Source organism: Meriones unguiculatus, chromosome 1 (assembly GCF_030254825.1).
Source record: "Meriones unguiculatus strain TT.TT164.6M chromosome 1, Bangor_MerUng_6.1, whole genome shotgun sequence".
Classification (NCBI taxonomy): domain Eukaryota; kingdom Metazoa; phylum Chordata; class Mammalia; order Rodentia; family Muridae; genus Meriones; species Meriones unguiculatus.
In genome coordinates this window covers 136025090-136051988 of record NC_083349.1, presented here as the reverse complement: position 1 = coordinate 136051988, position 26899 = coordinate 136025090, and the positions used below count along the sequence as shown (strand labels likewise).

Genomic DNA, 26899 nt, shown 5'->3' with positions numbered 1-26899 from the left:
ATAGCTGTCTTAATAAGCTAGCGCACAGAAAGCTATCACACATGATAGCAGTGAAATCAATATTGGGGAATGCCCCACGAAGTCCAGTCCACTCATGGGGTCACTTACGCTTTACTCTGTTGAAGCTGGTGCATTCCTCCTTTCCCAAGCAGAGAGATATGAATATACTCAGTGAATTTTCATCACATTTACCTGGTGATTCCTTATTAATGGAAAGACTGGATTATAACCGACATGGGAAATAGGCAAAGTTAATATATACAGCTCATGCAAATACCTCTGATTATTCTCACTCACATCTGGTTTTGCTATGTGTCCATGGGAGAAGGTGCCTATGGCAGTCACAGGTAGACATCAAGATCTTCCTCTATATCTTTCTACTTTAATTTTTGAGACAAATTTCTGTATGGAACCCGGAATTCACTGATTTGGCTGGATTTGCTGGCCACTGAGTTTCTGAGATCCCTCTATTTCTGTTTCTAAAGCGATTGGTTAGCAATATGTGCTAGCTAGCCTAGCTGTCAGTGTGGGTCCCTCCCACTCACACAGCCGAACTGTCAACAACTGAGTCATCTTTTTGGTTCAAGAAAGATACCTTGAGTAAATGTGAGAATGGATTCATATTATGAGCACACATAGAATTTCTGAAAACCAAAAGAAGTTAACCAAACAGAAGAGGTTTGGAAAGACCTGAAAATAAAGCAAAACATAACACAAGAATGTAAAGCAATAATCATTAAACATTCAATAATAATCTCCTCAGTGCCAAACAAAATTGTAATCATGAACAAAATAATATACTGTTTAATAGTCTCTATAGACAATGAGTATTAAATATGAAAATTAAAATTTTTGTAGGAAAATTTATAGTGTAGGACTGTTGAATTTCAGAAGTACTTTGGAAAATGATTTGACTTTATCTCCAAAATGTAAGCACACATTTTCTAAAGTCCAGAAATTCATACTTGGAGATGTAATGCAGGGAAACTCTATGTTTCTTTGGAAGTTCCTGCTGAGCTAGAGAGAGCAGCCTGTGAGGTCTTAGGGACCTAGAGAAAGGGCTTGGTGTAAAGCGTGAGAAATGACGTCTGTATGCGCAAGAAGAATTCTTTGAGAAAAGCAACTCAGCCCCTTAATGAACTGTTCTGTCTGAATCCCTGTGAACACTGCTATCAGCATGAATTCCATTCACCCTCTAGGAAATGAGCCACTTGTTTTCTGATTAAAATCTCAGCATCATACTTTCTTATCAATTATTTGTTTTCCATTAGATTCTTGGTTGGAAAGTTCAGCTCTTTTGATGAAATATTAACCAAAATTTGCACGCTGTCCCTTATGATATGTGCAGAAACGGAAGACAACATTTATAGCAGCAGGAACAGAGCATTTCGATTGTCATTTATCCAATAAATATTAAATTTGTGTTGACAGCACCTGCCATTGGATGCCATTCAACAAAACTGAGGAGAGCAATGTGATGTGATTTTAATACTAAATAGAAGACTGAACTAAATATGTATTGATCTCACACTGTAAGGAATGCATCCTCAGATGCCTCTGTTACCTAACTATTTGAGAAAAATACACATTATCAGGAAGCTCAGCAGTGAGCACTGTCATGTTTTTGTGGATTTTGCTTAATTTTTTTTTATTTCTCTTCATTTCTGAATATCATTAAACTGAACATTTCTTACTGTTAGTAGTTTCTAAGTAACAAACTAACCCAAACCTTAATGGCCTCAAATAAATGAAGACTTGCTTTCCTCATATTCTTGTACAAGTTGCTCTGCTGCTTCCGCTGAGCTTCCTCCAAGTTCACAAACTGACAGCAAGGTCTCATTGCTGAACACCGATGTAACTCACTGAACACAGATGATATATTGAACTCATGACTACATAGAGCCTTCGCCCCTGCGTTTCAGTGTCTTTAGCAGTGATGTACCCTGCATACTTTCAAAAGTAAAATGTAAACACAAAGCTAGCCACAAATCTTTTACCTACGATGGTATATTGCCTGCAAGATGATATACTGGGGAACTGGCCGCACGAAGTTTCTGGGAGTAAGCAAACAATAGGTTATTTCACCAAACCTCCATTCCAGAAGAGGGAATCAGTCACACCTGACACTGCTTTGGTTACCATGAACCTGAAAATAAATAGTTCAGAGATCTAGGATAAAACCAAACAAGACTTGTCTAAAACCAAGACAAAAATGTAGTGATAAAATTACTTCTAATGACATTCTGCTATACTCACAGGTCAGTGCCTGGTGCCTGTTCAGCTATCATCAAAGAAGCTCTCTTGAGTCCCAAACAAATATATAAACCCATAGCCAGACAGATTGTAGAGAGTGAGAGACCTTGAACACTTATCCCTAGATGGGATGTCAGCACCAACACCTCCCCTCAGAATTCAGAATACCCTACAGGAGAGGAGGTGGAAAGAATGTAAGAGCATGAGGAGTTTAAGAACACGAAAGAAACCAAGGCCCTCTAAACTAGCACGAGGAAAGCATGCCTGAACTCACAGAACAGAAGTAGCATGTATAGGGCCTATGTGGGTCTGTGTCAGGTCATCTCTGTACATGTTCTGTTTTCCTGTTTAGTGTTTTTACAGGATTCCTAAGTTCACCCACAAGGGGGTCTCTGATTCTTGTACCTTTTCTTGGGTTTCTTTTCTTTGGTGGTCTGCCTTATTCAACCTCAGTATGATAAATTTAATTTTATCTTATTATATTTTATTTTGTTGCACTTTATTAATATATTGTTAACTTTTTATTCACTTTACATCCTGGTTGTAGTCCCAACTCTCCTTTAAAATTGAATGAATTAATGATTACTTAAACACTAAGGTAGAGGTTAGCAACTGAACTGTCACTCTCCAAGAGTGACACTGAATATACCAACCACTCCGGGACAGGCCTCATTCTCAGGAGCAGCTGACTAACATAGAATGCACCCAGCAGATTCATTTGCTTGTTTTATATTTAATTGTACACTTTTACTTGGTTACAGTTTGGTGGGTTTTTTTTGTTGTTGTTCCTTTTTTAGTATGCTATATTTTGTTTTCTTGGTTTTGTGGGTTTCATTGTCCTGTGGGTTTTTATTTGTTTGTTTCTTTGTTAGTTTTGTAAATAACTTAAAGTTCTTTAAGAGCTTTAAGTGGGCAGAGAAAGGGAAAATATCTGCAATGCCTTGAGGTAGGGAAAGAATATGGTCAAAACATATTTAAATTTAAAAATTGTTTTAAACGATAAAAATGTAATTACATAAAATAGAACCATGAAACAAGCAAAAACAGAGTAATCTCAACAATGAAAATAATATAAAATAAAAAGAAATAAACTAGTCATACAAAATAAATAAGAAAGATAGATAAAAATGCAGTAATTCTCAAAGTAGTCTTAAGGCTGAGCATGTGCTTAATATATAGTATAGAGTAGGAGATATTATTAATAGAATTTACAACTCATATGTCACACGCTATGACACAATTTACAGAGAGTGTGTTGGTATTTTAGACCTATAAAAGGCTACTTAGTCCTTTTATTATCTCTCTTCCTGAAGAAAATAATATATAAGAACCAAAGAATGTTTGGGGGATAGCTTTCTTAAAGTCCCACTATCAATTAAGTGGCAGACCTGGGATAATAGCATTTGTGACTTCAAAGCAAATGAAAATCTTATTGTAGCATAGGTGAAATCACAACCTATTTGTAGCTGTCTTTAATGAAATATAAATTTACATGAAACAAAATGGAAATAACTGTTGAAATACATACAAACAAATGCCTCTTATATCCTTATTCATATGCTTTTTAACTTAAAGTGCAGCTACAGCCCTAATTACCCATCATAAGTTTGAAATATTCTAAGTTAAACTTCCACTCAAAATGTCCAAGCTACTGACCACCAAAGTTGAGGAATACAGAACTCCCTGATAACAACCTAATCACGCGCCTGGCTGGGAAGTGTGACTTGTGGCTGTAGCCCAGCATTGTAAGAAATTATCATATGGTATATTGAATCAACATTGCAAGTGTAGTTTCCCTTGAATGTATACAACTTTTATAACATAAGTCAATCCATGTGTGCTTGATTATACACAGGGCCATTCCGTATACATGACAGAAATATCTTTGCCCACAGGCACATGTAAGGCTAGGGAAGCATTGAATAACAAAGAGAAGAAAGATTCTAAGAAAGAGAGGACCTGGAAATCTTCTGAAAGATACTGTTTTAGATAAAATTATTTCTATCCAGTATTTCATCCAGTATTAGTTTTTTTTTAACTTGACACACATCAGATTAATTGGAAAGAGAAATCTCAACTGAGAAAATACTTCCATTGTGTTGCCTGTAGGCAAGTCTGTAAGGCATTTTCGTGATTAATGATTGCTGTGTCAGCCCATCCTACAGAGTCCCAGAGCCATCCTGGGCAGATGGTCCTCAGTTATTTAAGAAAACAGGTCGAATAAGCCATTTGGAGCCAGTCATTAATTAGCACAACTTCACAGCCTCTTCTTCAGCTCCTGCTTCAAGTTCCTTCACTAACTTCCTTCAGAAGTTGGGTATGACCTGAGAGTTGTAAGCTGAAATAAACCCTTCCTTCCCCAAGATGATTTTGCCCCCAGTGGGTTACCACAATAGCAGTTAAAGCAGACAAGGCGTTGCACTCATGACATCATAACCATATGTTCACTTAAACAAGAATCATATGGTGACAGCACCAGCTGACATTCCAGCAGGGAAAGGGGACATTTCACAAGGCTCCACCCCTGAATGATGTGCTACAGGCAATGAATGGCTGTTTAGGGAGGGAGAATCAGCTCCTGAATAGGTTATCTAATCCCAAACAGATAACCCTAAGCATATATACAAACAAGTACCATTAAATATGCTCAGCAAGCTGTTTTGTTATATACACAAGTACATACATGTATGTATATATAACCGTAATAATTAAGATAAGAAAGGTAGGGACTGTGGGAGGAGCTATAGGTATTTGTTTTGAGTATAGAATAATGAATACCATGAAAACCTTTAGAGCATGGAATTTGACTAACATAGTGAACAGTATAGCAGAAGACTTTGTTAGTATTCTAAACGGAGAAGAGTCGCAGAACTATTAGCCGGTGTTGCCAGTACATACAGCACAGAATTGTAAGAGAGGATGATTTAACGGCTTGAATGGTATTGATTCTAGTGAAGGCTGCAAAGGAAAATGATGAGAGCACTGTGTGCTCGCAATATAGTCACTTCTTGTCAGTCAGCCTTTATTAGGATTAGCAAGGCTTTTTCTTTAATTTCAATGGCCCTTCTGGGGGACAGAAATAGTTTCATTAAAATTTTTACAGGTGCCAAAATCTTATTTAAGTTCTGAGAGATAAAAAAAAAAAAAATGTGACAAAAACACAATTTGAAAGGTGCACTTGGTGTATGATCTTATTTGTCTATCAATTTTCCACTGTTGATCTTTAACACAACATTTAAAAAGACTATTTGTGCACTATTATTTATTTTTAGAGAAGAATGGCCATTTTAGGCTCGAGAGAGTGGCACAATTTGAGAAGGATTAAGAGGTGTAGCTTTCCTTTATCCATTCCTGATGAGACTTGATAGGCTAGGGTCAGACAGAAGAGGAGGAGGACCTCCACTATCAGTGGATTGGGGGAGAGACACTGCGGGAGAAGAAGGAGAGAGAGTAGGGTTGGGAGGGGAAGAGGAAGGTTGCTACAGCTGGGTTCAAAGTGAATAAATTGTAAAAAGTGATTAATATTTTTTTTGAAAAAGACGTGCGCACTTGTTGGAGGAAGTGTGTCACTGAGGATGCCCTGTGAGGTTTCAAAAGGCCACACCAGGCCTAGCCTTTCTCTTTGCCTCTTGCTGTCCCTCTCTACCCCCTCCTCTCTCTGCTGGCAGATCAGGATGTAGCTCTCCCAAAGTGAAGGCAGCACACTACCTTCTAGCATGCCTTCTTAACCTCTAAATACAATGTGTTTTTGTTAGTGTGTAATGTTGTTAGTGTATAAACTGATCTTGACATAAAAATGCTTCCAAAATACTTAAGATTACCTTCTGCAATATACAGGACAGTAGGATTATTAAGAAAAAAATTAATTTTTCCTACGGGCAATTGGAATTTATTCCTTATTTTGAGTGTAAAAATTCTATCTAATTTGGTTTTAAGGTTTTTCTGCCATATACATCTGAATTTCAATGAGAAGGTTAATTTATGCTTCTAGAATATAATATGCTTAAACACTCATACACACTATGTAAATATGTAAATTTTAGTGCCTACTTAATGTAATGTAGACTAGAAATGAGCTAAGATTGTAGAAAGTGGAGGAAGTCCTAAATGAGTGTGTGTTCATGACACAAACACCCCCGTGTCAGAAACTCTCAATACCTCAGACTCATGGGCATGACAAGGCCTTCCCGGGTCATGCTCAGAAGAATAGCCAAGCAGACACTGTACAAATAACTGACCTTTTGCTATAACCAGTGCTTACAGAAACTATCAACCATGCGTCCTCATCCCGGATGTCTTCAGCCTAAAACTGGTCGCCCATAAAGGCTCCCTATCAGTCTAAGCTAGCCCGTTTCCTCCTCGCACAGCTGTGTATAATAAACCATCTCCTCTGTCAGCGATGGTCATAAACATGCCAGGTTTCTGGGCTGCTGGTGTGGTTCCACCAAAGCGCATGCTGTACCTTACCCCAACTTTTCTGTATGTCTGTCCTTTTATAATCCCCTCATTGCCCCGGTGGGGTTAGGTTGAAAGCTTGAGCACATCATGGCAGAGGATTCTGGTACTAAGATTTTATGATTCACTATTGAAATTCATATCATTTAAAAACAAAATGTATTTTGATAGCTCAAAAACTTCACAGGTACTAAAGAAAATCAGTTTAATAAAAAGTACCCTTTTCTGCCTTGTAATCATATAATTAACCTTGCTTTTCCACTGGCAACTATATGCTATGCTCTCCTTTGTCTAATGAAGTATATTGAAAACACTCAATAAAGCACATTTACTTACTTATATGAAATCTTCTCTTACCTGTATTTACAGACCTTCACCCATCACACCATCTTAAATTTCACATATAATTTTGAGGCTAATCTATATTCATCCTAACAGATTTCCTGTTTTATTTTTCAGATACAGATTTTTTTCTTATGAATAACACAGTCGTTAGACAGTCACCTGTGAGTGGCGTTGGAGGGTTCTCAGTCTTGCAGCATTAGAGGTGATGATGCCGCGAGTTCCATTACATAAACATCAGTTCATGCCTGTGAGCATATCATTCCCATAGCACAAACTCATATCAGCAAAATACTTGGGCAAAAGTATAGATGTCTTTACTGTATCAAACTGCTTCCAAAACATTTGGCAAATTTATGGCCATTACAAAGTATATCTTTGTATTGTGTTATGTGTTAGCTAATTTTGGCTTTCAACCTGACAGTCCTGGAAAGGAGACTCAATTGAAGAAACTCCAAGGAATCTGTGAGGCATTCTACTAATAAATGCAGAAGGGCCTAGCTCACAGTGAGTGGTTTGATCCTAGGCAGGTGGGCCTCAGCTATGTAAGAGAGGTAGCCGAGCAAGCCTTAGGTAGCACGCCAGAAAGAAGCATCCTTCCATGGTTTCTGGTCTCTGGTTCACTACTGCCTTGAGCTCTTGCCCTGACTTCCCACAGGGTAAAACAGTTACCTGGAAACATGAATTCTTTCCTTTACCTTGTTCTTGGCTACTGTTTTATCACAGCAACAAGAAACAAGCCAAGATACTTTGTCCTTTGATAACAGGGGAATGTTAGCATTTACATTTCTTCTTAAATAAACTGGCATGTTGAAAGTTCTCATAATATTGGCATATTGTTCAGAAACAAAGCGTAACACTTTTTAAATACTCTAATAAATACAAATTATAAGTGAGACTGTTTAGGCATTTTCTGAGTCATAAAGAAATAGATATCCAAACATTCTAAAAAATATTTGAAGATCCATTTTAATCATCACATATCATATTAAATAATATCTTCTATTTAAAAATATCATTTTTCTTCTACATATAATTATTTCTGTTACAGGTGATTTACAAGCGTCTCAAATCCTTCTTTTCATTGTCAAAGCTTTCTTGAGGACCTAGCATGCATGCTGGTTTTCTTCCAAATACTCTCCAACATGTTTTGCCAAATCCTTAAAATTTAAAGCTATAAACCTAGACTTTAGAATGAGAACACTATGACTTGCCACTATTAATTATTTGTTATACAAATAGTAACTCAAGATACAGTGCACAGAAAAACTTAGATAAAAATAGTACTCACAGATTCGATAGAGAAAACCTCACTGAATGAGTGAATTAAATAACTGGCCTACTGAAAACAAATGTCTTACCTCAAATACGAATGATAAAGAAGGAATAAGAAGCTGTAAATGACCAAATCTGTACAGGGTTAAGAACATCAGGCATCGGAGAGTTTCCAGAAGAGCTGCCTCGGGTCTGAAATAACATGGCATTAATATCCATTAGCTTTAAATAAAGCCTCCATGTGCTTATGTCATAATCAAATAGCAATAACATTTACTTTTTGATTTTTCAAGAAAAGTATTTAACATAATTGACTGGTGTGTCTCTGAAGTACTTTGAACATAGTCTTAAAATAATAAATATAATGTATCTTTTAAGGAAAACCTGTTTTTAATCAACTTATTATTTGGTTAAAGCCAAGATGAGCTATGGTGAAGCAATACAATATCAACAAATAGATGTCTAGGAGGTAAGGGATGTGAGGGTCTCTTCAGTGGCCCAGTGTCTTTTGCTTCAATCACTAAAGATGGCTTAGAAGGATAACTGATGTAGTTAGCTTGTTTAAAACAATGGTGTACAACACTATAGTTTTAAAAACTAAAATATAAAGATCCATTTTATATTGATATTTTATGAAAGACTGAAAAACTGTTGTGAGTGAAAGAAAACAAAAACAAAAACAAAACAAAACAAAAAACAAGAAATGAAATTCAGGTCTTGCCTTTGATCCAGAAGGAAACCAATGGATGTCAAAGTCAGGATAATGAAGAGGACCCTCAGGAAGATAGTGACCTGAGACAGTGCCTGTCAAACAAACAGAAGTCAATGGCTTTTTCAGAGGGGACATTAGCAGCTAACACTGCCATAAAAACCACCTGCACTGCCCTGCATGCCATTTGTCACCCTCATAACAAGTGATGGATACAGAGGGATTTCTGCTCTTTCTAGTGTCACTTAGTAAGCTCATCAGACACTTCAGAAGAAAACATAATTTCATCATAAGCTTTTGCTTAAACTATTATTTTTACTTGTCTCTTATAAAATATTGACTTTTGTAATTTTTTGAAGCATGTGAGTCTCCAGACATGGATAAATAATTCATATTTAATAAATAAATATAGCTTCCCAGTGCATATTTTTAACTTGAACAGTTCATTATGGTTTGAAATCCAAACTTTCTCTTTTTCCAGTTTATTTATTTTTTGATATTAGTTACAGTTTATTAACTTTGTATCTCAGCTGTATCCCGCTCCCTCATTCCCTCCCAATCCCACTCTCCCTCCCTTATCTTCTCCCTACCCCTTTCCAAGTCCACTAATAGGGGAGGACCTCCTCCCCTTTCATCTGACCCTAGCTTATCAGGTATCTTCAGGCCTGGTTGCAATGTCCTCCTCTGTGCTCTAGCAGGGCTGCTCCTCTGTCGGGTTAGGGAGGGGTGGGTCAAAGAGCCAGCTGTTCTTCTTCTTCCTCTTCTTCCTCCTCTTCTTCTTCTTCTTCTTCTTCTTCTTCTTCTTCTTCTTCTTCTTCTTCTTTTTCTTCTTCTTGATTTACATTTTTTAAAATTTTTAATTCTTTATTAATTATATTTTATTCACTTTGTATCTCCCCTGTGGCTTCCTTCCCCAAACTTTCTTTATATAAGAAAATATATAAAGAATGTGTTCGTCAGAGCTGTGCTTGCTAGCTGTTTTATGTATTTTTTTTTTTTTTAGTTTTTATAAACTCTAGAGTCTTCAAGAAGAGAGAACCTCAACTGAGAAAATGCCTTCATAAGATTGGCTAATAGTTAAGACTTTGGGGATATGCTCTTGAGTAATTATTGACGTGAGAGACTGCCCACTGGAGGTGGTGCAGCTCCTCAGGATGTGCTCCTCAGTTGCATAAAAAGGCATGCTGAGCAAAATACGAGGAGAAACCCAACAAGATGCACTCCTTCGTGGATTCTTCTTCAGTTCCTGCCTCAGTTTCCCTCAATAGACTGTTACCAAGGGTATTTTTTAATTATTTTTTATTAATTATAGTTTATTCACTTTGTATCTCAGCTGTAGCCCTCTCCCTCATCCCTTCCAACTCCCACTCTTCCTCCATCTTCTTCTCCCCTACCCTTCCCCCAGTCCACTGATGGAGAAGGTTCTCCTCCCCTTCCATCTGACCTAGCTTATCAGGTCTCATCAGGACTGGCTGCATTGTCTTACTGTGTGACCTAGTAAGGCTGTTCCCCCCTCAGGGTGAGGTGATGAAAGAGAAGGCCAATCAGTTCATGTCAGAGACAGCCCCTGTTCCCATTACTAGGGAACCCACTTGAACATTGAGCTGCCATGGGCTACATCTGTGCAGGGGTTCTAGGTTATTTAAGCCAAAGACAAATAAACCCTCTCCTTCCCAACATTGCTTTTGGCCATAGTATTTATCATAGCAATAGAAACCAAACTAAGACAAATATAACCCAAAATGTAAGAAAAATTACACATATTCACTTAGTTTCATATTTTATGAAGTCCATATATAGACAGAAACATGCTGAAAGCTAACTTCTGAATTAGTATACTAAAAAAATAATGATTTTTCTCCAAGAAATTTAACTAACACATTTAGTTTTCATGTCAGGTTTTAATTTAAGATAGATTATTCTCTCATACAACCCAACCAGTTTCCTTTCCTCTACTAATCTCCAAGTTCACTCACTCTGCCAGAAAAACAAAACAAGTAAAAAACAAACAAACAAACCAAAACAGGTGTCCAAGAAATGACAGTCAGAAAGCACAAAAAAAAAAAAATGTAATATGACAAGGTGACAGCTGGCATATTGAGGATAGACAAGGCAAAATAAAAGGAGAAAAAGACCATGAAGGAAAGGCAAAATAAGAGTCTCACAGGAACACCAACCTAACAGCCATAGCATGTCCACAGAAGACCGGGTACAGACCGGGTGATCCCTATGCTCACAGCTCAAGTCTCTGTAAACCTGTGTGATTCCTCCTTAGTTGACTTGAATGTTCTTGTTCTCCTGGTGTCATCCTCCTGCACTCTCTCTTCCCCTTCTTCCACCAAGTTCCAATCTCTGAACATAGCCACCCAGTGAAAACCTCCGATTTACAATCTCTCTTCACATAATGTCTGGCTATGGTTCTCTGCAGCTATCCCATCTGCTCCTGGAGGTAACCTCTGACAGTGATATGGGAAGGCAACCATCCATGATTACATTGCAATACTATGAGGAATAACTACATTGATTTTTTTTGTGTGTGTGCCAGTTGTAATTGGTTCTATTGTAGGCCTCTGGGCTGTCCAGTCTCCAGTAACTGACCATCCAGTTAGTGTAGGGCATGTTCATGTGGTGGCTCTCAGGTTAAACCAAACATTTGCTGGCCACTCCCACCAGTTCTGCACCACCATCACTCCAGCACATCTCCCAAGCAGGACAGATTGTAAGTGCAGGGTTTTGTAGCTGGGTTGTTGTCTGGGTGTCTTTTTATATAGCCTGCAGAGTACCTTCTCTTCCCAAAGAGACTAGAAAAAAAGGGGTAAAGGCTTCTGACCTGCACCAGCTCTACCTCTCTATAGTCAGAGAGCTCTGTGGGTGTTGTCGTTGCTAATGTGGTCCCGCTGTCATCAGCTGGGTTCTTGAGGGATCTCTACGGCAACTCTCTACTGCATTAGATTTCCACACCATCTACCAACGGCCACACAATTGCATCAGTCTCTCCTGCACTTTCTCCTCTGCCTCCCCACCTGATCATTCTAGCTCCTGTCTCCACATACCCTCAGCCCATTTGCATGCAAATTTCACGATGTCATTTTAAACTGCTGAGTAAAACTTCATTATGTACTATTTTTTGGAGTTGGTAAAAATCTTTTTTGTTTTTCATTCCATAGAGGGTCTCTTTGTCTGATGGTGTCCTTTGCCTTAGAGAAAATTTTCAGTTTCACGGAGATTCCATTTATTAATTGTCCATCTTAGAGCCTGTGTTATTCACGGTCTGTTCAGGAAGTAGTCTCTTGAGCTAACGTGTTCAAGGCTATTCCCCACTCTTCTGTCAGGTTCAGTGTACCTGGTTTTAGGTAGAGGTCTTTGATCTAATTGGACTTAAGTTTTGTACTGGGTAATAAATATGGATCTATTTGCATTGTTCTACATGCACACACTTAGTTTGACCAGCACCATTTGTTGAAGATACTTTCTTTTTTCCCATTATGTATTTTTAGCTTCTTTATAAAACATCAGGTGTTAATAAGTTGTGGGTTTTTCCTGGGTTTTCAATTCAATTCCATTAATCACGTGTCTGTCGTTACTCCAATACAATGCAGTTTTTATTACAATAGCTCTGTAGTACAATTTGAAATCAGAGATGGTGCTACCTTCAGCAGTTCTTTTATTGTTCAGGATTGATTTACCTATCCTGGGATTTTTGTTTTTCCATTCAAAGGTGAAAATTATCTTTTCAATATCTGTAAGGACAGGAACTCCACAAGGAGAACAACAGCCAAAATACCTGGACCCAGGAAGGCCTTCAGAGACCAATACTCCAACTAAAGACCACGATGGAGAGGCCCTAGTCCCCCTGTTCAAAGGAAGCCCATAGGCTGCTCAATTTCCATTTGGGTTCCCTAGTAATGGGAACAGGGACCGTCTCTGGCAAGAACTCAGTGGCTGGCTCTCTGATCACCTCTGCCCAGGGGCTGTAGCCTTACCAGGCCACAGAGGATGATAATGCACACAGTCCTGATGAGACCTGAGAGGCTAGGGCCTGATACAAGGGGATAAGGTCTTCCCCTATAAAGGGACTAGGGAAAGGGCAAAGAAGGAGAAGAAAGAGGGTGGGCAGGACTGGGAGGAGAAAGGGGAAAGGGTTGCAGCAGGTATACAAAGTGAATAAATTGTAAGAAATAAATATATAATAAAATTAAATTAAAAAAAGAAAATAAAGAATTGTGTCAGAATTTTGATAGGGATTGCACTGAATCTGTAGATTTGTTTTGGTAAGATAGTAGGAGGAGTTTCTTAGCAGAACTTTTAGGGATACATATCACTTATGTATACTATCATATCATATGAAAATAAAGATACTTGGGTGTCTTCCTTTCCAATTTGTATTCCCTTGACCTTCACTTGTCTCATTGCTTTCTAGATCTTGAAGGACTATATTGACTGTCATGCAGAGTGTGGACTATCTTGTATTGTTCTTGATTTTAGTGGGATTGTTTTGTTCTTCTCTCCATTTAATTTAATGTTGGTTATAGACTTGCTGTAGTTTGTTTTATTGTGTTTGAATATGACCCCTTTATCTTTAATCTCTCTAGGATGTTTACAAAGCATAGTTTATTTTGTCAAAGGCCTTTCTTCATCTAATGAGATGATCCCATGATTTCTTTTTATTTCAGTTTATTTATATGTTTGACTACATTGACTGTTTTTTTGTTGTTTGTTTGTTTGTTTGTTTTTAATGTGGAACCATGCCTGCATATCTGTGGTAAAGCATAATGGCAGATGATCTTTTCAATGTTCTATTGATTCAGTTAACAAGAATTTTATTTAGTATATTTGCATTGATGTTCATAGGGGAAATTGGTCTGTGATTCTCTTGCTTTGTGTCTCTGAGTTTTTTATGCAGTTTTGATTTCAGGGTAACTGTGGCCTCATAAGATAAATTTGTCAGTGTTCCCCTGTTTTTGTTTTATGGAATAATTTGAGGAGTGTTGGCATAACTGTTCTTTGGAAATATTGTAGAACTCTGCACTTAAGCCATCAGGCCCTGGGCTTTTTTTGTTGAGAGACTTTTAATGACTCCTTATATTTCCTTAAGGGTTGTAGGGATTGTCTATTATATCTTGACTTAACTTTAGTAAGGGGTACCTATAGAGAAAATATCTGTTTCTTTTAATTTTTCAATTCTCTGGATGTCCTCAGTGTTTTCCATTACATCCCCCCTTTTCTTTTATGGTTTTAAGAGTTTGGACATTAACTTGGACCTTGACAATTGGCTCTGGGGTAACAGAGAGTAGAGAAAGCTCACCGGATGCTGACCTGTTGTTCTGGTGGGCATGGGGTGTGGCTGAGCAGCACGCTTGGACACAGCTATGAAGTGGGAAGAGAGAGGCAGCAATGAGTGGTGTGTGGGATCTTTTGAAGCATGCATGGGGTGAGTGGAAGCTGCAGCTGGTATTCTGCTGCAGCATTAGGAGAGCAGGAGACCTGCTGTTCAATTGTGTGGCCATCACTAACTGATTTGCAAATATTTTATTAGCCATAAGAATAAGGTGGAATTGAGTAAATTAATATTCAGTTATGTGAAACATTTTTATCTTAAAAAATGTTTTTTCTTGCCATATTGCTTCATTTGTTTTTTGCCATATAGACTGGCAAAATCATTTGTCAGAAAATTATATATATATATAATTATAAATGCTTTATAAAACCCTAATAATTTGAAGCAACACACACACACACTTATTAGCCAAGTGACTATAGGCAAATTACTGAGCATCAATTTGCCTGTATAATAGATGCATTTGCCATAAAAATCTGACTTTAGCAAGAACTAAGATAATGGGTAAGTGATAGGTTTGAGATTAGAATCCTTGCTGTTATGCTTAGCTGCATAGGTTAATACTGATGATAATACCATGATAAGGTGAGAAACAAAAATATCTATTAGTGCCTCCAAATACCATAGGAGACTCAAAACAAACTGTACTTTTTGTTCTGGTTGAGAGGTTATCATCAGTAAGGGAAAAAGGACTCCATATTGCCCTAATTTGCTACTGAATTATGAGGGGGCATTTAGCAACTTCATACAGGAAAACATCTGCCTTTGATCACTGTGCTAGGCTAATAGACATCCACACTGTATGCCTGATCATCACATTAGGCCTTCTAAATAAGCAAGGCTTAATTTTCATCATCTTAGGAAGTGTTTCTCCATATTTCCATTTGCTCAAAACAAATGTCCTTAAAATTTTTTCTCTTTCCAGTTTGCATATATATAAGGTATAAACATCCACATTTTAAGGAAGGCATTTGTGACAAACACCCCAACCTGTTCTATCTTAATAGATCTTCCATATCAATTAATGAATTATCTTTGTAATTCATTTTTCTGCTTCTAAGATCATCTGGCTCTCTGTCCTACATACTTTCAAGTTGTAGAGGTGCTTACATCACATAGGTTTTTAAATCTGGAGGGGCTTCAGCTAGCACTCAAAGCAAAGCTAAAACTCAGTGATACTAGCCTGTCCACATTATACTCGAACATGCTCACTTTTCTTTCACATATTTTAAATTTAATTGCATAATTGTTTGATAATTTTATATGTTCGTGTAATATATTTTGATCAAATATAATTCCTTCCTTATTTCCCCAACCATATTATGTTAATAAGTAACATAACCATTTGCTCTTCTCTTTTTTCTTCTTTTTAATTTTAATTTTTCTTTATTTCTGCACAAATTATTCATTATATATCCTGATTGAAGACAACTCCCTCAACTCCCCCAAGTTCCACCCTTCTTCCCTCTCCCTCCCATCCCCTCCCCCTAGTCCACTGAAAAGGGGAGTTCTCCATCATTGCCATCTACCCATAGCTCGTTAAGTCTCATCAGGACTGCCCGGATCCTCTTCTTCCGTGGCCTGACAAGGCTGCACCATCACGGGCAATCAACTGAGTTCATGATAGAGGCAGCACCTGCTCCCCTCACTCAGATATCCACATGGAGACTTAGCTGCTATTTGGCCACATCTGAGCAGGGGGTCTAGGTCCTTTCCATGCATGGTCCTCCATTGGTGCACCAGTCTCTTCAGGAAACTTTTAGTTTTGTTGGTCTCCTGGGTTCCTGTCCCCTCCATATCCCTCTATTCCCAGCCCTCTCTTCTGCCATAAGACTCCCTGCTAGCGTGCAAGTGTCAGGCAATATGGTAAATATATTTAGGAGACTATCCAAAAGAAGAAATTTCCTGCCATTAAATGCATACCAGCTAGGTCTTATTCTTTATAAGCAAGACCATAGACTTGCTACATGAGGACAAAAACAGGAAAAACATAGGAAGTATCTGTTTCGACCAATGTTTGTGTTACAGTGTCTTGTGTTTTAAAGATTATATTGAGTCACATCTTGTGTATTCATTTTACATGACAGATTTTTAAAGCTTTTTTTCATTGGATTCACTGAATGATTCAATATCATTCAGTGCTATTCACAGAAAATAATCTATGCTCACAGTGTTAAATGGATTTATTCTAAATTTCATTTTGACTTATTATAAAAAGATGAGAAAAAAATTTAAAGCCCCCAACCCATAACAAAAATGATTTAAGAGTTTTAGAGACATTTTCCCATACTTTCTTACATACTTTTAATAAATATATGTAATCATAAAGATTGTGCAGTCAGACTTTTGAGTATCCAAAGGTGAATTAAAATGCTGCCTTAGTGGTCCTGGAGAAATGACCTCGCAGTTAGGAGTGTGTGAATCTGCAGAGACCGGAGCAGCTCAAGGCCTGACAAGTCTCAGCCCTGAGAGGAGGAAGTGGACACTGAGTCTCCATTCTTACCAGGAAGTTATCTGTAACTGACAACCCACTGGCAAAGACAATGTCCACTTTCCCCAGGGCAACCTCATGACAGTGTGTGTGCCAGGTCCAGTAGTAGTTTGGCTAACAAAATAAACTCAATGTCACTTCTCTGCACTTTTGCTTTTTTTTTTTTACTTTGTTTTGGATTTTTACTTCTTTCTTTTTTTTTTGTAGGGAGAGAACATAAAACGGAGGTATGGAAATAGAGATAATATTGGAGCAGATGGTGGAGGGGAAAACTTTATATTGTTTAAAAAACAATATATTATTTTTAATGTATTAAAAACAATATATTAACCCACAAGGGACTGGAGTTCAGTTCCCAGCACCCATGCCAGGGTTTTCACAAGCACTGTAAGTCCCAGGTCTGGGCAGATCTAATGCCTCCGGACTCAGGGCACCAGCATACCTGTACTCAACATTTAAATCTAAATTATAAGCATTTAGAGTTGTTTCTATTTGTAATTATATAATTCTTTAAAAAAATGACTGATACTAATCCAACTGGATTTCTGAATGACATGAAGATAAATGTGATTGCAAATTTAGTATTTAATCAGTTGGTAGGATTTTTTTGTTTGTTTGTTTCAGATAAGGTCTCACTAAATGGCCTGAGGTAGCCTGTTGTTTTTTTGTTTGTTTGTTTGTTTGTTTGTTTGTTTAATTTTTGAATGTGCAACTTGAAGTTGTGAGATGCCCTATTCTTTGTCACTCTTTTTAATTCTAATCTCAGTGTTTTAAGTTGTGAATTGCTCTGCTGTCCTGCCTCCCAAATGTTCAGTTTTGGAAGGCTTTTTAAGGTTGCCTATTCACTCTCAATTTCTCGTAAGGAATCTATTATATGATAAATATGAACCACAGCAATTTCTGAAAGAATTTTTCCAATGAAGGAGACAGCCCAAAGGCTATCAACTAAGACATTAAAAATATAATTACTAGAAATTAATTTTGTTAACTTTATGAACTCATAGATCTAACATAAACTGGGTTGGTCTCAAATGTATGGCAATCTCACGCACCTGCTCTCTAACCCTGGAGCTGTAGGCATGCTCTCTCACACTAGAACAACTGATGATGTTACTATTGTGTTACAATTAAGTAGGTGAAATTGTTTCTCACAGAATGTATAATTCTCACTTGTCTTCTCCTTTCAATATATATAAATATCTAGTTATATTAAATAATTAGCATTTTCTATTACCCACCAATGACCATGCATTGATTACATCCATTCCATGGCTTTGTGGTATAAGTGATACAAACTCTGACCTTTTTTTCACCTAAATTTCACTACTACCAAATTCTAAAAGGAATTAACTGAAATCTGAAGGAATTGGGGTAGAAAACAACGTCCCACACCCAACTAGATAGGATTCATGGTTCATTTCATTTGCACAAGGAACAGTCAGTTACTGGAGAACTAAATGTGTTGATGCTTTTTAATGGGTCCATTAAAAATGTCAAAACAGAAGCATACATTATAAACTTGTAGCACTTTAGTGTTTCACAGATCATCCAAGGAAACTTAAAACTACAATAATATGCTTTTAAATGTTATGTTTGATATCCAGATGCCTTGCTTAAATGAACTATATCATCAAAGCAATCTTTGGTGAAACCTATCAGCAGTCACTTTCCTAGCCGCTCTATCCCAAGACCTTTTGAAATACTGAATCCTTTGTGTCTGTGAAAAACAGTTTTGCCTTTTCTACTTTGGTTTGGAGAGCATGCTAAAGGTAGCTCGTGTTTCAATTTAAAGAACTTATTCATAATGTCATACATGAAGTGCAGCCTGTCAGGTTAAGGATTGATTTCACAAGCATAACTAAAGAAAATTAGTGTAATGTTTGTGAGTCCGGTCACTAAACACTGTATTTATGTAATTGATGCATAGTGTTCAAGAAAAAAAAATAAAAAATAAAAAAGGAATGCCTCTCTTCCAACTTTGTGGTGGTCATCACATTGAACTTTTTACTCCAAACATTATTTGCACAGCATTACACATATAAAAGCAAGTACTTATCTGCTTTTGTATAATATTCTAAAGCAAGAGCCTCTGTGATTGCAACAGGCTCCCCAGTCTCTCTTATTGTGTGATTATTGGCTATAGTAGATCAGGTTTAAAACAAACAAGCAAACAAAACCTTGAGTGCGATTTAGCATCTTCATATGCTTTCAGAAATCCCTGTACTTGAAAGGCACTATAGACCTTTGTACATAACAAAGCTTTCCTCCGAGTCACATAGTGAATATTAAGAAAAACATATGTGGGAAATAAGCAAAGGGGCCCTTCAGAATTAATTTGTGTCAGGAACGAAGCTGTCTCCAACTCCAATTTCAGCTTGAAAAGGGTTTCAACACTTGACAATTCTTTTTGCCTAATTCACTATACTGGTTTCTTCTATGCTTGTCTTATGATCGGAGAGAAATCTGAGTTCTGAGTATTTCTCTTAATATGTGGAATGCCTACCTTAATTTTACCCAAGAACTACTCATCTACCCCAAACATTTAAATCTGTTGATGAATTTAATATTGAGGATGTCATTTCAAAACCAAAATGAAGGCCCACATTTCTTGGACCAGATAAATTTCTGGTTTTAATTTTGTGAATAAGAGGTAACAAAAATATGAAGAATAAAGTAATATTGTAAGGTGTATTTGACATTTGACAGTGTTGAAGACAATCTACAATATTTATCTCCATGAAGATAACTTAGGTTTTGTTTCTGTTTGTTTTTTTTTGTTTGTTTGTTTTAGTCTCGTACAAGTATCTGAATATTCCCACTGCTCACTCAATTTAGTCAATAATAGTTTGTTTGAATAACAGTTAATGTATTAAACAATATAACTATGTGTCAAGGAGATGTTGATTTTGCCTTCTCAACTCTATATTTCTTTTCCTACATATTTTCTCTACTGTGCTGCTTTAAAGTCTCCCTGTTCCCTCTTTCAGAACATGAGGGCCCTCCAGTTTTCCCTGCTAGGTTGTCACTAGTAACTGAATACAAATTCCCAGCATGACTCTTGTGACTATGAGGGGGATGTGAGAAGGAATGTTCAGTGAACTGTTGCAAAACCACACCTGAAGTTCTCTGTATGCCTTGCCTCATTCAGGAGACTCAGCACTGAGAGAAATACAGCTGCAGCGAAGTGAGATTCCTGAGGGAAAGAACATGGAGGATTCAAGCATCCCAAAAGCTTGATCTTGTAAATCTGTAAGTTCACCTGGATAGAATTTCTACCATATAACCAAAGAAGTATCATCACCACATTCAAGAACACATTTTACATGAAATTGTATGATTGTAATTCAATATCTAAATTATGAAGAATCTAGAGAATTGTTCCAGTGAAATGCTCTATTGATACATAATTATTTAATAAAAATGGCATTACTAACAATAACCAGTACATCTAGTTCTCAGCATACATAATTTGAGGCATAGCCATTATTTTTCGAGTAATTGTGACAACCTCAACAATCCCAATCCAGAGATTCACTTTTTTTTTTTTTAAAGAAAAATGACCAAATTCAGCATCTTCCCTAGGATCCTCTTTGGCATTTAGATTCCTTAGGTCTATAGATTTTAGTGCGTTTATCTTATATAATATGGCTAATGTCCACTTACAAGTGAGTATATACCATGTGTTTCTGCTTCTGAGATACCTTACTCAGGATGATCTCTTTTAATTCCATCCATTTGTTTGCAAATTTCATGATTTCCTTCTTTTTAATCGCTGAGTAGTATTCCATTGGGTAGATGTACCACAATTCCTGTATCCATTCCTCCACTGAGGGACACTTAGGTTGTTTCCAGATTCTGACTATTATGAATAAAGTTGCTATGAACATACTTGGGCAAATGTCCTTGTTGTATAGTGGAGCATCTTTTGGATATATGCCTAGAAGTGGTATAGCTGGGTCTTGAGGTAGTGCTATTCCCAGGTTTCTGAGAATTCCAAAGTGGTTGTAAGAGAAGTAGAAAAGAGGAAACGGGACTAGAGCCTATCACAAATATCTTGTGAAAGACTCCAACTAGCAGGGGATTGAAGCAAATGCAGAGACTCACAGCCAAACTTTGGACAGCGCGGGGAGTCTTATGGAAGAAGGGAAATATAAAAGGACACAGCTGAGACAGGAGCTTCACAAGGAGACCAACAAAGCCAAAAGTATGCAGGGCCCAGGGGATTCTGCAGAGACTGATGCATCAACCAAAGACCATGCATGGAGAGGACATAGACCCCCTCCTCAAATGTAACCCATAGACAGCTTAGTCTCCATGTGGGTTAGCGAGTAAGAGAAGAGACAGTCTCTGAAGTGAACTAGGTTGCCAGCTTCTTAATCACTTTTCCCTGGTAGGGTGACTTGGCCAGCCCACAGAGGAAGAGGATCCAGGCAGTCCTGATGAGACCTGATAGGCTAGGGTCAGAGGACCTCCCCTATCAGTGCACTAGGGGAAGAGCATAGGGGGAGAAGAGGGAGGGAGGGTGGGAATGGGAAGACACGAGAGAGGGGGCTACAACTGGAGTACAAAGTGAAAAATTGTAAATAATAATCATAAAGGTTTTTTTTTTTTTCAATGCAGTTTATTCAGGAACATTGAACAATCCTCGGACCCCGGGGAAAGCCAGCCCACAGCTTAAATAGCTTCTGGGTAGCCAACCCAGGCGTGCCACGGGGGCAATGCAGATAGGTCCACATACATGGAAGCAAGCCAGATCCTCAGCCTTAGCCAAATGTGGAATTGTTCATGACAGAGAGCACTCACCATCGGGAAGGTGGAAGGCGGAAACCAGCTCCATCTTTAAGGCATAGCATTCCGCAGCTCTCTACAGTTCCCCCTTTTTGTTTTAGACGCATCAGGCAAGAGTAGAGGTCTGATCTCTGATATTAGAAATAAATTGGGACTTTGTGCTGATGTTCATTTAGGTGTCATCCACCCAAAGAGCATCAGACCCTACCGATACCTTTTTCTCAGAGGCGGGACCTGGGGCATCAACCTGCATGCAATCAGACATGCTCTTCTCTGGGTCCAAAGCGGCTGACCCTGAGTACAGTTTAAGAATTAAATTCAGTGATCTTTCTCTCCTATATTTTTACTTTGTTTTGTTGTTGTTGTCGTTGTTTTGTTTTTGTTTTTCTTTTTTTTTTATCAGTTACATTTTATTAACTCTGTATCCCAGCCATGTCCCGCTCCCTCATTCCCTCCCAGTCCCTCCCTCCCTCCCTCATCTCCACCGTGCCCCTTTCCAAGTCCACTGATGGGGGGGACCTCCTCCCCATTCATCTGATCCTGTTTTATCAGGTATCTTCAGGACTGGCTGCAAAGCCCTCCTCTGTGGCCTAACAGGACTGCTCCTCCCTTCGGGGGTGGGAAGACCAAAGAGCCAGTCATCGAGTTCCTGTTAGAAATAGTCCCTGTTCCCCTCACTTTGGGAAACCAATTGGTTACTGAGATACCACAGGCTACATCTGAGTGGAGGTTCTAGGTTATATCCATACATGATCCTTGGTTGAATGTCAGTCTCAGAAAAGACCCTGTGCCCAGATATATTTGGTCCTTGTGGAGCTCCTATCCTTTCCCCATCAGACTAACTCCCCTTCTTTCTTATGATTCCCTGTACTCTGCCAAAGGTTTGGTCATGAGTCTTTGCTTTGAAAACACTGCTAGTTAGAGTCTTTCAGATGCGCTCAGTAGACTCCTGTCATACATTCAATGCACATCCCATCTGTCTTTCTAAATGAGGATTGATCATCTTACCCCATGTCCGCTCAATTGATTATCTTTTTTAGGTGTATAGATTTCATTATGTTTATCATATCTTATAGGTCTATATAAGTGAGTATATCCCATGTTTGTCTTTCTCCTTCTGGGATATTTCACTCAGAATGATCTTTTCTAGATCCCACCATTTGCCTGCAAATTTCATGATTTCCTCCTTTTTGATTGCTGAGTAGTATTCCATTGTATAAAAATACCACAATTTCTGTACCCATTCCACCGTTGATGGACATCTGGGTTGTTTCCAGGTTCTGGCTATTACAAATAGAGCTGCTATAAACATGGTTGAGCAAGTGTCCTTTTTGTGTACTTGAACAAACTTTGGGTATATACCTAGCAGTGGTATAGCTGGGTCTGGAGGAAGCACTATTCCTATTTGTCTTAGAAAGCGCCAGATAGCTTTCCAGAGTGGTTGTACCAGTTTACATTCCCACCAGCAGTGGAGCAGGGTTCCCCTTTCTCCACAACCTCTCCAGCATGTGTTATCGCTTGAGTTTTTCATCTTGGCCATTCTGATGGGTGTAAGGTGATATCTCAGGGTCGTTTTGATTTGCATTTCCCTGATGGCTAATGAGGATGAGCATTTCTTTAAGTGTTTTTCTGCCATTCGATATTCCTCTGTCGAGAATTCTCTGTTTAGCTCTGTTCCCCATTTTTTAATTGGATTACTTGGATTGCTGCTTTTCAGCTTCTTTAGTTCTTTGTATATACTGGATATTAGTCCTCTGTCAGATAAAGGGTTAGTGAAGATTCTTTCCCAATCTGTAGGCAGTCGTTTTGTTTTGATGACGGTATCCTTTGCTTTACAGAAACTTTTCAGTTTCATGAGGTCCCATTTATTGATTGTTGCTCTTAGAGCCTGTGCTGTTGGTGTTCTGTTCAGGAAGTTGTCTCCTGTGCCAATGAGTTCTAGGCTGTTCCCCACTTTTTTTTCCAATTGATTTAGGGTATCTGGTTTATGTTGAGGTCCTTAATCCACTTTGACTTTAGTTTTGTGCAGGGTGATAAATATGGATCTATTTTCATTTTTCTGCATGTAGACATCCAGTTGGTCCAGCACCATTTGTTGAAGATGCTGTCTTTTTTCCATTGAATGGAATTGGCTTCTTTGTCGAATATCGAGTATTCATAGAGGTGTGGATTTATTTCTGGGTCTTCTATGCGGTTCCATTGATCCTCCTTTCTGTTTCTATGCCAATACCATGCAGTTTTTATTACTGTTGCCCTGTAGTACAGCTTGAGATCAGGAATGGAGATACCTCCAGATGATCTGTTGTTGTACAGGATCGTTTTGGAGATTCTGGGTTTTTTGTTTCTCCATATGAAGCTGAGAATCTTTTTTTCAAGGTCTGTAAAGAATTGAGTTGGTATTTTGATGGGAATTGCATTGAATCTGTAGATTGCTTTTGGCAGTATGGCCATTTTCACAATGTTAATCCTACCAATCCATGAGCACGGGAGATCTTTCCATCTTCTGATATCTTCTTCGATTTCTTTCTTCAGAGACTTGAAGTTTTTCTCAAACAGGTCTTTCACTTGCTTGGTTAGGGTCACACCAAGGTACTTTATGTTATTAGTGGCTATTGTGAAGGGTGTTGTTTCCCTAATTTCTTTCTCAGCCTTTTTGTCTTTGATATATAGGAGGGCTTCTGATTTTTTTGAGTTGATTTTGTATCCTGCCACTTTGCTGAAGGTGTTTATCAGCTGAAGGAGTTCTCTGGTTGAATTTTTGGGGTCGCTCATGTATACTATCATATCATCTGCAAATAGTGACACTTTGACCTCTTCCTTTCCGATTTGTATCCCCTTGATCTCCTTTAGTTGTCTTATTGCTCTGGCTAGGACTTCAAGTACTATGTTGAAGAGATATGGGGACAATGGACAGCCTTGTCTTGTCCCTGATTTCAGTGGGATTGATTTAAGTTTCTCTCCATTCAGTTTGATGTTAGCTATAGGCTTGCTATATATTGCCTTTACTATGTTTAGGTATGTGCCTGTATCCCTGATCTCTCCAAGACTTTAAACATGAATGGGTGTTGGACTTTGTCAAATGCTTTTTCGGCGTCTAAGGAGATGATCATGTGGTTTTTCTCCTTCAGTTTGTTTATGTAGTGGATTACATTGATGGATTTCCGTATGTTGAACCACCCTTGCATGCCTGGGATGAAGCCTACTTGGTCATGGTGGATGATATCTTTGATGTGTTCTTGGATTCGGTTTGCAAGTATTTTATTGAGTATTTTTGCGTCAATGTTCATAAGAGAGATAGGCCTAAAGTTCTCTTTTTTTGTTGGGTCTTTGTGTGGTTTAGGTATTAAGGTGACTGTGGCTTCATAGAATGAGTTTGGTAGTGTTCCTTCTGTTTCTATTTTATGGAATAGCTTGAGGAGAATTGGAGTTAGCACTTCTTTGAAGGTCTTGTAGAATTCTGCGCTGAAGCCATCTGGTCCAGGGCTTTTTTTGGAGGGGAGACTGTTAATGACTGCTTCGATTTCCTTGGGAGATATAGGGCTATTCAGTCTTTCTACCTGATCTTGACTTAGTTTTGGTAGATGGAATCTTTCAAGAAAATTATCCATTTCATTTAGATTCTCAAATTTTGTGGCATATAGGCTTTTGTAGTATGACCTAATAATTGTTTGGATTTCCTCAATGTCTGTGGTTATGTCCCCATTTTCATTTCTGATTTTGCTGATCTGGATAGTTTCTCTCTGCTTTTTAGTTAGTTTGGCTAAGGGTTTGTCTATCTTGTTGATTTTCTCAAAGAACCAGCTTTTTGTTTCATTGATTCTTTGGATAGTTTTATTTGTTTCTAGTTGATTGATTTCAGCCCTTAGTTTGATTATTTCCAGCCGTCTGCTCCTTTTGGGTGTATCTGCTTCTTTTTTTTCTAGGGTTTTCAGTTGGGCCATTAAGTTGTTTGTATGTGATGTTACGAATTTCTTCTTGCAGGCACTTAGTGCTATAAATTTTCCTCTGAGCACTGCTTTCAGTGTGCCCCATAAATTTGGGTATGTTGTGCCTTCCTTTTCATTGAATTCTAGGAAGTCTTTAATTTCTTTCTTTATTTCTTCCTTAACCCAGCTGTCATTGAGTAGTAAGTTGTTTAGTTTCCATGTGCGTGTCGGCTTTTTGTTGTTTCTGTTGTTGTTGAGGTCGAGCTTTAGTCCATGGTGGTCAGATAGTATACAAGGGATTATTTCAATCCTTTTGTATCTGTTGAGGCTTGCTTTGTGGCCCACTATATGGTCTATTTTGGAAAAGGTTCCATGGGGTGCTGAAAAGAAGGTGTACTCTTTTGAGTTTGGGTGAAATGATCTGTAGACGTCTATTAGGTCCATTTGATTTAGGGATTCTGTGAGTGCTTTTATTTCCCTATTTGGTGTCTGTCTAGTTGATCTGTCCCTTGGTGAGAGTGGAGTGTTGAAGTCTCCCACTATTAAGGTATTAGGATCAATGTATGATTTAAGCTTTAATAATGTTTCATTTACGAATGTCGGTGCTCTTATATTTGGGGCATAGATATTCAAGATTGTGATGTCCTCTTGGTGGATTTTTCCTTTGATGAGAATATAGTGGCCCTCCTTATCTTTTTTCATTAACTTGGGTTGAAAGTCTATTTTATTAGATATTAGGATGGCTACTCCAGCTTGTTTTCTGGAACCGTTTGCTTGAAAAACAGTTTTCCAGCCCTTTACTCTGAGGTAGTGTTTGTCTTTGTTGCATAGGTGTGTTTCTTGGATGCAACAGAATGTTGGATCCTGTTTCCTTAACCATTCTGTTAGCCTGTGTCTTTTTATTGGTGAGTTGAGTCCATTGATATTGATAGATAATAGTGACCAATGCATGTTAGTTCCTTTTGTAATGGAGTCGATGATCTAACCCTGATTCATTGCTTGTTTTCATTTTTGTTGGGACATTATCTGTATGCCCTGTTTTCTTGGGTGAATTTGTTTTCATTGGATTGGAGTTTTCCTTCTAGTATCTTCTGTAGGGATGGTTTGCTGTGTAGATATTGTATAAATTTAGTTTTGTCATGGAATATTTTGTTTTCTCCATCTATGTTGATTGAAAGCTTTGCAGGGTATAGTAGTCTGGGTTGACATTTGTGATCTCTTAGAGTCTCCATGATACTTGCCCAGGCCCTTCTGGCTTTCATAGTTTCTGATGAGAAGTCCGGCGTGATTCTGATAGGTCTACCTTCATATGTTACTTGGCC

At 38.1% G+C, this 26899-nt stretch overlaps 1 protein-coding gene across 5 annotated transcripts in view; it reads right to left on the bottom strand.

Moving 5' to 3' along the window:
* Nucleotides 1–26899, bottom strand: part of Agmo (alkylglycerol monooxygenase) — a 313051-nt gene that overhangs the window by 133839 nt on the left and 152313 nt on the right. For all 5 annotated transcript variants that reach the window (XM_060367237.1, XM_060367255.1, XM_060367241.1 and 2 more), the window contains 2 exons: nt 9047–9129; nt 8412–8517 (listed from right to left, as the gene is read on the bottom strand). In XM_060367237.1, the coding sequence (XP_060223220.1) occupies nt 8412–8517; nt 9047–9129 (189 nt within the window). The remainder of the gene's footprint in view (nt 1–8411; nt 8518–9046; nt 9130–26899) is intronic.